The following is a 12,076-nucleotide window of genomic DNA, read 5'->3' on the forward strand; positions in this document are numbered from 1 at the left end:
AGATACAATATATGGAAATAATTTTTCTAATTAAAGTATTTATAAACAATAAAGCGCTCACATTTGGAGTTATGATTATGACCGCTTTCCATCAAGTATTTATCTGGCACATACTGTGTTAACTATTTCTTCATTGTAGAGCTTTTAATGGGCTCATATTGTAAAGAAAATTGAACCTGATCCTAATAAGATGAAAAAATATCTCCAAGAGTTAGCATGTCGCATGACTCCAGTGTAACTTGAGGTAGCCATACAAACTTGACTTCATAGATTTTCTTACATACCTAGCCAAGTAATCAACATAAAATTGAGGGGCTGTAGATTCCCTAGTGGTGGACCTGCTGATAGACTTCGGTGCCCCAAGTATAGTGAATGCTCCCCCACTGAATGCCATATAATCTCATATTTCATAAATAGTTGCTCCTGTTTAAGGAAATTAATAGGGATTTTGCCTAGGTAAAATGAAAATGTATGGGTCAATTATATATCCACTGTCAAGCATGGACATTCAAACATGAAGCCAGTTTATCTGCATGTTAACTTTGAGATATGTTCTTAAAGAATGGGACAGATGGCAGGTCAATTTGATCTGAGCTGTGATCAAGTACCCCAGAGGATCAGCTCCCACTGGTCAGAGTATATACAAATAGACAGGCCAAGGGGTTGTATGAGAGAGATCTTAAATGTAATGGAACACCATCTCTTCAACCTATTCTCTTGGCTACATGGTTTCATTTCATGGAGAATGGGGCTCCTTGCTTTTGTTCACATTCAGTGCAAAGAAAAAGCATTAAGGGTGAAATATATATATAACTTATCTGTACCTAGACTTCTCATGAAATAAAACTTTACCAAAAACAAGTTAATAGCTAAGAATTATATCTAGGAAAACTGAGTGCCATAAAAAGAATGAATATAAATCCATACTATATAATATGGCTAGGAAGTACTGTAGTTTCCTATGACTGGCAAAAGGAATTAGCACAAACTGTGTGTCTTAAAACAATACAAATTTATTCTCTCACAGTTATGGAGGCTACAAGTGTGAAAGGAAAGCATCATCAGGGCCATACCATAACACTGTTGTCACTACTTGTCATTAACAAGGGCACCATCCATTTGGAATATCTTTTCTGAGACCTGTTATGAAATTGAAGCTCTTAGCAACCCAGCCCTTACTAGTGTTTCTACCGAAGTTATCCACTTGAACAATGAAAATATATCAAACCATTCTCTAAGGCAGTAGAGTTCATAGATGACTCACGGACTATATAAGGCTCATCCCTGTATAGACAGAACAAAACTAATTAAGGTACTGAAAACGGTAAATAATTACAGTGAGCTTTTGATTTTGCACATTGTATTTTAACCAGTTTATAGATTACCAAAGCTAATTTTCAACCTGCAAGTGACTTCCTTCAACAATGATTATATTTATAAATTCTCCGCCAAGAGGTATGTTCCAAGTTGCAAACTAATTTTGAGCAGAACATATTTAGAAATTGACCTACAAGAGCATTTTAACAATTTAGCATTTTCCAAAGCTAAATTAAAATGAGTTTTTAATTTAATTTTATTTTTTCACATGTTTTATTTCCATGGGTTTTTGGGGAATAGATGGTATTTGGTTACATGAATAAGTTCTTTAGTGGTGATCTGTGATATTTTGGTGCACCCATCACCTGGGTAGTATACACTGAACCCCAATTTGTAGTCTCTATCCCTCACCTCTTTCCCACCCTTTCCCCCTGAGTCCCCAAAGTCCGTTGTATCCTTCATGCTACAACTTTTGTGTCCCACTTGACTAACTTTTCTGTCCCACTTTGTTTTCCAGCCTCTGCAAGCATGTATGTGCCAACGGTGTGCAATGGGCGGGAAGTCCTCGACTCCACCACCTCATCTCTGTGATTGTGAATTGCAGTTCAGTTCTTGTGTTTTTAGACTGTTAGACAAAAGTGCTCATGTGCAGCTCCAGAATGTGGAAACAGAGCAAGAGAACAACCCTAGTACCTTTTTTTAGAAACAGTACAATAAATTATTTTTGAGGACTGTATATAGTGATGTGCTAGAACTTTCTAGGCTGATTCTAGTGCCCCTATTATTAACAATTCCCCCAGAACATGGAAATAACCATTGTTTACAGAGCTGAGCATTGGTGACAGGGTCTGACAGGGTCAGTCTACTAAAAAAAAAAAAAAAAAAATACGGTGGCAATATTACGTAACTTTTTTTCCTAAGAAGTTTTTTGTAGGTCCTTGTTGTAACTAATTTAGGATGAGTTTCTATGTTGTATATTAAAGTTACATTATGTGTAACATTGATTTTCTCAGCACAAAATAAAAAGCATCTGTATTAATGTAAAGATACTGAGAATAAAACCTTCAAGGTTTTCCAGCATGGTGGATAATGGTTTGTTCTTTTTGAATAACTCAAGGTAATTTGAATGACTTCAAATCATTTCCACATTTAATTTTAGAAGAAACTGTCTGACTGTGCTTTTGTTCACATCTATACATACTTCAAACTCAAGTTGTTACCCTGCTGAAGAGTTGTAAGCAGGGTCATACTTCTCTATGGTCCACAATGATCAGAAATTGACTGGTAGCAACACCATATATATTAGACCATTTCAGCAACAATACACATTTTGATCTTCTAAAGCCACATCTGTGGGGCAGCCGAGAATTGCCCAGATAGAGATATGAGACAACAAGAGAGTTGCTATGTTCAGAATATAGAGACTGTGGCTGCCAGGGAAGATTTGATGGCTCTCATTTCCAAAAACAACCTTAATTACTATGAAATTGGCAGAGTATCTCCTCATTCCATTAGAAAATCACTCTCACCATTCACTGCTGAATGAGGCAATAAAATGCAGGATATCTTATTTTCCAATTTTTCAGTAGCCATGCTCAGGCACATTGGCTTCTTACTAACCTTGAATATTTTACTAACCTAAGTAAGGGAGTGAACAGGGAAAACATGGATAAGCTAAAACTGGCTTATTCTTACTAAATAGTGTCCTATTTTTATCAACCTTTTACTCACAAATCATTTATGAATGTAGGAAAATTTGCTGAGAATCTATGTGTCAGATCCTGTGCCAGGGGCCATGGCTAGGGAGTGCTTTAGTTTCCTATCGGTGGTATAAGGAATTAGCACAAACTGGGTGTCTTAAAACAATAGAAATTTATTCTTGCACAGTTACGGAGGCTGAAAGTCTGAAAGGAAAGTGTCAGCATCAGCAGGGTCACACTCTCTCAGAGGCTCTAGTGGAGAATTCGTTCCATGCCTCTTCTAGTTTCTGGTGGTTGCTGGCTTCCTTGGCTTGTGGCCACATCACTCCAATCTCTGCCTCCATCATCACATCATCTTCTCCTCTGTGTCAGTTTTGTCCCCCGTGTGTCTTACAAGGACACTAGTCATTTGATTCAGGGCCAATCTAGGTACATACTATAGGATGAGTTCATCTCAGGATACTTAATTATATCTGCACAGGTCCTTTTTTCAAGTAAATTAACATTCTCAAGTTCCAGGGATTAAGATGTGGACATATCCTTTTAGGGGCCACTTTTTATCCCACAACAGAAAAAAAATGAGTAAGTTGTAGCGCCTGCCTCTAAGAAGCTTAAAGACTGGAAAATATTATGATGAGAGGACGTTTGTGACCCAAAGAAGACAGTGAGAGGAAAGATGAGGAGAATCAGGATATGAAGTATCCACAGGCTAAACAGTCAAGGCCTGAATAATCAAACATAATTATACTATTTTAAAATGCCTGAAAATAAGTAACAGGTACACAAAAAGCCAACAGGACTGGCTTTGGAGGAAATAAAGGAGTCAGATGTAGAAATTCTGCTCTTTCTTCTGGATGCATTTGAATCAGCAACCTAATCAAGCAATCCAAAACTCACCAGATGCTCAAAACAATAGTGTTCACCAGTGTCTAATTTCCATATTCAAATAAGAACCTGGAATCTGGGGAGGGGGGCTTAGACTGGATAATAGATTCAACAGCACTAAATGACAAAAATGAATTCTGCTGTGACTGAAACTGACAGGAGTGCTAGATAAGTGCGTTAAGAATGAGCATCTGCTCAGGATACAGGCTGAGGCAAGGCTGATGGGAGAGAAAATAAACTCAGTCCTCTGATGGAATGTGACAGTCTGAAGAAGGCAATATCAGATGGGTTGTTCAGAGGCATGGCTGATGCCTCAGACAATCAAACTGATTATGTATCTTTTCAAACAAGACAATTAGGTTTGCATATAAGTCTTCAGAAAACTCTGTTTTTGAGAGGGCTGGGTTTTGATCTATGCACACTATATTTCATGCCCTGAAAATATAATTTCATGCATTAACTGACAGTTCTTGTCATTTTCCTTTGCCTTGCCACAAGCTTTATTTCCAACTGGAAGTGCATCATCTAACATGTGATCTTTGGAAATATTTTTCAAAATATTCAACATATGTACGAAAAATAGCAGCTATGAAATCTTTTACATAAGCCATTTCAAGCAAATAGGTTTTTGGTTGATTTTTTTGCTCCAGTAACATTTCATCAGTTCACAATATAAAACTGGTTGAGCCAGTCCATCTTTGCAAAAAACTTCCTGAGTTTAAGAAGCCCAAGCAAAATGATATATCCCACTCATTAAAAAAAAAATATCAAGGTGACATCAGCAATATGGCAGAATAGGAAGCTCCTGCCTCTCCCTCTACCCACGAATCCACCAAAAAAAAAAATCATCTATTCACAGATCAATTCCCTCTGAGAGAAAGTTGGATACCAGTTGAGAGACTCCTACCCACCAGGCAACTGAGAGAACACCCACATCAAACGAGTAGGAAAAGCTGAAGCATACTCAGACACAGACTCTCCCCAGGCACGGAGCCATAAAATCTTGAACGGAATCCCCAACATCCAGCTTCTCCCTGTGGAGAGGAGGATTTGGACCCACATATAACATCCTAACTCTAAGATTTTCCTTGGTTTGACACTAAATTCACCAATTCTGGGAGCAGAAGGGATTAAATGTAAGAGTCTCACTAGACCACAGTGAAAAAGCATCGATGTTACTCAAGCAGGCAAGCACGTCCAATGGCTTCATGCCCCAGGAGAGGTGCAGAAAAGAGGCTTAAAAAATGTAGCCCTTCTAGTTCTAGATCCTTGAGGAATCGCCATACTGTTTTCCATAATGGTTGAACTAGTTTACAATCCCACCAACAGTGTAAAAGCATTCCTATTTCTCCACATGTACCATATGACCCAGCCATCCCATTACTGGGTATATACCCAAAGGATTATAAATTATGCTGCTATAAAGACACATGCACACGTATGTTTATTGCAGCACTATTCACAATAGCAAAGACTTGGAATCAACCCAAATGTCCATCAGTGACAGATTGGATTAAGAAAATGTGGCACATACACCATGGAATACTATGCAGCCATAAAAAAGGATGAGTTTGTGTCCTTTGTAGGGACATGGATGCAGCTGGAAACCATCATTCTTAGCAAACTATCACAAGAACTGAAAACCAAACACCGCATGTTCTCACTCATAGGTGGGAACTGAACAATGAGATCACTTGGACTCAGGAAGGGGAACATCACACACCGGGGCCTATCATGGGGAGGGGGGAGGGGGGAGGGATTGCATTGGGAGTTATACCTGATGTAAATGACGAGTTGATGGGTGCAGCAGACCAACATGGCACAAGTATACATATGTAACAAACCTGCACGTTATGCACATGTACCCTACAACTTAAAGTATAATAATAATAAATTAATTAAAAAAAAAAAATGTAGCCCTTTGTCTCCCTAGAAGGGACACATTCTCCCAGTGTTTACTTGGCAGCCTGACTTGTAACTAACTTGCTTCAGGGAGTTAAAGGAACAAATAGCTCACTGGCAGTCTGAGAAGCAGATCAGCATTTCTTGAGTTTTTCCCCCAGTTCACGCCAGCAATAACTCCAGGTCTATTAATCTATCCTGGAAGGAATTTGTTCATACACTGAGCACCCCAACTTTTACAGCTTTCAGCCAAGGGACTGCATCCTAAACCTTCCAGCTCTGGGAGCAGAGCGGACTGGCTTACATGTCTCTGTGGACCACAGGAAAAGGGCAGTGTTTTATAAAAGTATGCAAGCATTTCCAGAGCCTTTGTCCCACAGGAGCAGTGCAGAGAATGGGGCTGAAATGCAGCCCTGTTTCTCTCAAGAAGGAGTTTATAGCATACTTTTCCAGTGGCTACTTGGCAGCTTGGCTTCCAACTAACTTGCATCAGGGAGTTAAGGAGGCAGATAAATATTAACCCATCACCACACTGAGAAGAACACTGGCTCTTCTGGAGCCTTCTCTCCAAGTTCACCACAGTGATAACTCCAGTTCTATTAATTTTTCCTGGAAGGAGCTTGTCCATACATTGAGTGTCCCACTTTTATAGCTTCTATCCAAGGTACTGCATCCTAAACATCTTACCTCTGGGAACAGAGGGTACTAAGTATATGTGAGTCTACCTAGACAAAAGAAAAAACTGGCATTTTATATATATGTATAAGCACTTACAGGGGCTTCATTCCCTAGAAGCAATGCAGAGAAGGGGTTCTAAACATGCAGGTCTTTGTTTCTTCCTGGAAGGGGTTTATGCCTTTCATTAAGTGCCCCAGTTTTTATAGCTACCACCCAAAGGACTCCATTCTAAACCTCTTAGCTATGGAAAAAAAGGGACCAGGCATATTCAAGATTCCATAGATCACAGAATAAGGAAGTGTTTTTAAGTGAGCATGCAAATACTTTCAGGGGCTACATCCCCTTGGAGCAATGCAGAAAAGGGTGAGAACATACAGCTTCCATTTTCTCTTCAGAAGGGGCTTATCGTACACAGTGACAGTGGCCACTTAATGGCCTGACTTCTAATGAACTTGCATTGGGGAGTTAACAGGGAAAAAAAACACAACAGCCCTCAGCAACAACCAGAGTCAAAGCTTGAAACTTCATATTCCTTTCTTCTAGCTCACCCAGTAATAAATCCAGGTCTACTCATTCTTCTTGGAAGGAGTTTGGTCATGCGCCAAGTGCCACAACTTCTATATCCCACTCAAGTGACTGTCTCCTTAATGATCCAGCTCTAGGAGCCAATGGGGCTTTGCATTTATGAGTGGTCCTAGACCACAGAAAAGAAAATGGTCAATATACAATGGGCCCACTCTCAGCAGCGATCTCCCCAGAATCAGAGAGTGCAGCCTGAATATGAGTTCAAGCATTTGCCACAGATCCTCTCCCTGGCTTACTGCAGAAAGAGTGGGAGATAAATATCCATGCCCAGCTTCACAGTGCAGAGAGAAAAAACTGGAACATATATTCAAATTCAACACCCCAACCTTTCCAGCTACATCTAGGGAGTCTGGATTCTAACTTACTTGTCTCAGAGTACTGACAGGATATGACACATCTTAAGCTCCAGGGGCCACCAAAAACAGAAATAGCAGTCTGGACAAACACATAGATTTGAGAGGTAACTTAATATCTCCGGCTAGATGGACTGGTGAGGTACTTCTACAAGAAGCCAATTTGACAAGACTTGGAGAGGTAGTTGTTTTATCTCATGTACAGATACCAACACAGAGGGTCAAAAAAAAAAAAAGTAAAGGTGAATATATCCTAAATAAAAGAACAAGATACATCTGAAACTGACCCAAGTGAAGTGGAGCTATGTGATTTACCCACAGAGAGAATTCAAAATAATGGTCATAAAGATGCTCATTAATGACAGGAGAACAATGCGAGAACAAACTGAGAATTTCAACAAACAGATAGAAAATATTAAAAATTACCAAACAGGGGTCCTGGAGCAAAATGGCCAAATAGAAACAGCTCCAGCCTCCAGCTCCCAGGCAAGCGACACAGAAGATGGGTGATTTCTGCATTTTCAACTGAGGTACAGGGTTCATCTCACTGGGGAGTACCGGACAATCGGTGCTGGTCAGCTGGTGCAGCGATCAGCAAGAGCTGAAGCAGGGCGAGGCATCGCCTCACCTGGGAAGTGCAAGGGGGAAGGGAATCCCTTTTCCTAGCCAAGGGAATCTGAGACACACAACACCTGGAAAATCGGGTAACTCCCACCCTAATACTGTGCTTTACCAAGGCTCTTAGTAAACGGCACACCAGGAGATTATATCCCACACCTGGCTGGGAGGGTCCCATACCCACGGAGCCTCCCTCACTGCTAGCACGGCAGTCTGAGATCTAACTGCAAGGCAGCAGCTAGGCTGGGGGAGGGTCGCCCGCCATTGCTGAGGTTTAAGTAAACAAAGCCACAGGGAAGCTCGAACTGGGTGGAGCCCACAGCAGCTCAAGGAGGCCTGCCTGTCTCTGTAGACTCCACCTCTGGGGACGGGACAAAGCTAAACAAAAAGCAGCAGAAACCTCTGCAGATGTAAAAGACACTGTCTGACAGCTTTGAAGAAAGCAGAGGATCTCCCAACATGGAGGTTGAGATCTGAGAATGGATGGACTGCCTGCTCAAGTGGGTCCCTGACCCCTGAGTAGCCTAACTGGGAGACATCCCCTACTAGCTGCAGACCAACACCCCCCACCTCACACAGCGGGGTACATCCCTGAGACGAAGCTTCCAGAGCAAGAATCAGACAGGAACACTCGCTGTTCAGCAATATTCAATCTTCTGCAGCCTCCGCAGCTGATACCCAGGCAAACAGGGTCTGGAGTGGACATCAAGCAATCTCCAACAGACCTACAGCTGAGGGTCCTGACTGTTAGAAGTAAAACTAACAAACAGTAAGGACACATGCACCAAAACCCCATCAGTATGTCACCAGCATCAAAGACCAAAGGCAGATAAAACCACAAAGATGGGGAAAAAGCAGGGCAGAAAAGCTGGAAATTCAAAAAATAAGAGCACATCTCCTCCTCCAAAGGAACGCAGCTCATCGCCAGCAATGGATCAAAGCTGGATGGAGAATGACTTTGACGAGTTGAGAGAAGAAGGCTTCAGTCCATCAAACTTCTCAGAGCTAAAGGAGGAACTACGTACACAGCACAAAGAAACTAAAAATCTTGAAAAAAAATGGAAGAATGGATAACTAGAATAATCAATGCAGAGAAGGCCATAAATGAACTGACAGAGATAAAAACCATGACACGAGAAATACATGACAAATGCACAAGCTTCAGTAACCGACTTGATCAACTGGAAGAAACAGTATCAGCGATTGAAGATCAAATGAATGAAATGAAGTGAGAAGAGAAGTCTAGAGGAAAAAGAGGAAAAAGAAATGAACAAAGTCTCCAAGAAATATGGGATTATGTGAAAAGACCAAATCTACATCTGACTGGGGTGCCTGAAAGTGAGGGGGAAAATGGAACCAAGTTGGAAAACACTCTTCAGGATATCATCCAGGAGAATTCCCCAACCTAGTAAGGCAGGCCAACATTCAAATTCAGGAAATACGGAGAATGCCACACAGATACTCCTCGAGAAGAGCAACTCCAAGACACATAATTGTCAGATTCACCAAAGTTGAAATGAAGGAAAAAATGTTAAGGGCAGCCAGAGAAAAAGGTCGGGTTACCCACAAAGGGAACCCCATCAGACTAACAGCAAATCTCTCAGCAGAAACTCTACAAACCAGAAGAGAGTGGGGACCAATATTCAACATTCTTAAAGAAAAGAATTTTCAACCCAGAATTTCATATCCAGCCAAACTAAGTTTCATAAGTGAAGGAGAAATAAAATCCTTTACAGATAAGCAAATGCTTACAGATTTTGTTACCACCAGGCCTGCCAGCAAGAGACCCTGAAGGAAGCACTAAACATGGAAAGGAACAACCAGTACCAGCCATTGCAAAAACATGCCAAAATGTAAAGACCATCGATGCTAGGAAGAAACTGCATCAACTAACGAGCAAAATAACCAACGAATATCACAATGACAGGATCAAGTTCACACATAACAATATTAACCTTAAATGTAAATGGACTAAATGCTCCAATTAAAAGACACAGACTAGCAAACTGGATGAAGAGTCAAGACCCATCAGTTTGCTGTATTCAAGAGACCCATCTCACATGCAGACACACACATAGGCTCAAAATAAAGGGATGGAGGAAGATCTACCAAGCAAATGGAGGACAAAAAAAAGCAGGAGTTGCAATCCTACTCTCTGATGAAACAGACTTTAAACCATCAAAGATCAAAAGAGACAAAGAAGGCCATTACATAATGGTAAAGGGATCAATTCATCAGGAAGAGCTAACTATCCTAAATATATATGCACCCAATACAGGAGCACCCAGATTCATAAAGCAAGTCCTTAGAGACTTACAAAGAGACTTAGATTCCCATACAATAATAACGAGAGATTTCAACACCCCACTGTCAACATTAGACAGATCAATGAGACAGAAAGTTAACAAGGATATCCAGGAATTGAACTCAACTCTGCACCAAGCGGACCTAATAGACATCTACGGAACTCTCCACCACAAATCAACAGAATATACATTCTTCTCAGCACCACATCGTACTTATTCCAAAACTGACCACATAGTTGGAAGTCAAGCACTCCTCAGCAAATGTACAAGAACAGAAATTATAACAAACTGTCTCTCAGACTACAAACTAGAACTCAGCAATCAAACTAGAACTCAGGACTAAGAAACTCAAACAAAAACACTCAATTACATGGAAACTGAACAACCTGCTCCTGAATGACTACTGGGTACATAACGAAATGAAGGCAGAAATAAAGATGTTCTTTGAAACCAATGAGAACAAAGATACAACATACCAGAATCTTTGGGACATATTTAAAGCAGTGTGTAGAGGGAAATTTATAGCACTAAATGCCCACAAGAGAAAGCTGGAAAGATCCAAAATTGACATCCTAACATCACAATTAAAAGAACTAGAGAAGCAAGAGCAAACACATTCAAAAGCTAGCAGAAGGCAAGAAATAACTAAGATCAGAGCAGAACTGAAGGAGATAGAGACACAAAAATCCCTCCAAAAAATCAATGAATCCAGGAGTTGGTTTTTTGAAAAGATCAACAAAATTGATAGACTGCTAGCAAGACTTATAAAGAAGAAAAGAGAGAAGAATCAAATAGATACAATAAAAAATGATAAAGGGGATATCACCACCGACCTCACAGAAATACAAACTACCATCAGAGAATACTATAAACACCTTTACACAAATAAACTAGAAAACCTAGAAGAAATGGATAATTTCCTGGACACTTACACTCTCCCAAGACTAAACCAGGAAGAAGTTGAATTCCTGAATAGACCAATAGCAGGCTCTGAAATTGAGGCAATAATTAATAGCCTACCAACAAAAAAAAGTCCAGGACCAGACGGATTCACAGCCAAATTCTACCAGAGGTACAAGGAGGAGTTGGTACCATTCCTTCTGAAACTATTCCAATCAATAGAAAAAGAGGGAATCCTCCATAACTCATTTTATGAGGCCAACATCATCCTGATACCAAAGCCTGGCAGAGACACAACAAGAAAAGAGCATTTTAGACCAATATCCCTGATGAACATCGATGCAAAAATCCTCAATAAAATACTGGCAAACCGAATCCAGCAGAACATCAAAAAGCTTATCCACCATGATCAAGTGGGCTTCATCCCTGGGATGCAAGGCTGGTTCAACATACGCAAATCAATAAATGTAATCCAGCATATGAACAGAACCAAAGACAAAAACCACATGATTATCTCAATAGATGCAGAAAAGGTCTTTGACAAAATTAAACCACCCTTCATGCTAAAAAATCTCAATAAATTCGATGTTGATGGAACGTATCTCAAAATAATAAGAGCTATTTATGACAAACCCACAGCCAATATCATACTGAATGGGCAAAAACTGGAAGCATTCCCTTTGAAAACTGGCACAAGACAGGGATGCTCTCTCTCACCACTACTATTCAACATAGTGTTGGAAGTTCTGGCTAGGGCAATCAGGCAAGAGAAAGAAATAAAGGGTATTCAGTTAGGAAAGAAGAAGTCAAATTGTCCCTGTTTGCAGATGAC

General features: G+C 40.4%; 2 protein-coding genes across 9 annotated transcripts in view; one reads left to right on the plus strand and one right to left on the minus strand.

The window, feature by feature from the left end:
• Nucleotides 1-2,397, plus strand: part of GRM3 (glutamate metabotropic receptor 3) — a 229,105-nt gene extending 226,708 nt beyond the window's left edge. For both annotated transcript variants that reach the window (XM_003896380.5, XM_017956995.3), the window contains one exon: nucleotides 1,835-2,397. In XM_003896380.5, coding sequence (XP_003896429.1) covers nucleotides 1,835-1,908 — 74 coding nt within the window. In that variant the 3' untranslated portion in view covers nucleotides 1,909-2,397. The remainder of the gene's footprint in view (nucleotides 1-1,834) is intronic.
• Nucleotides 1-12,076, minus strand: part of KIAA1324L (KIAA1324 like) — a 276,854-nt gene that overhangs the window by 75,245 nt on the left and 189,533 nt on the right. The gene's annotated exons all lie outside the window — the stretch shown is intronic.

This window comes from Papio anubis, chromosome 4, assembly GCF_008728515.1.
Source record: "Papio anubis isolate 15944 chromosome 4, Panubis1.0, whole genome shotgun sequence".
Taxonomy (NCBI): Eukaryota; Metazoa; Chordata; class Mammalia; order Primates; family Cercopithecidae; genus Papio; species Papio anubis.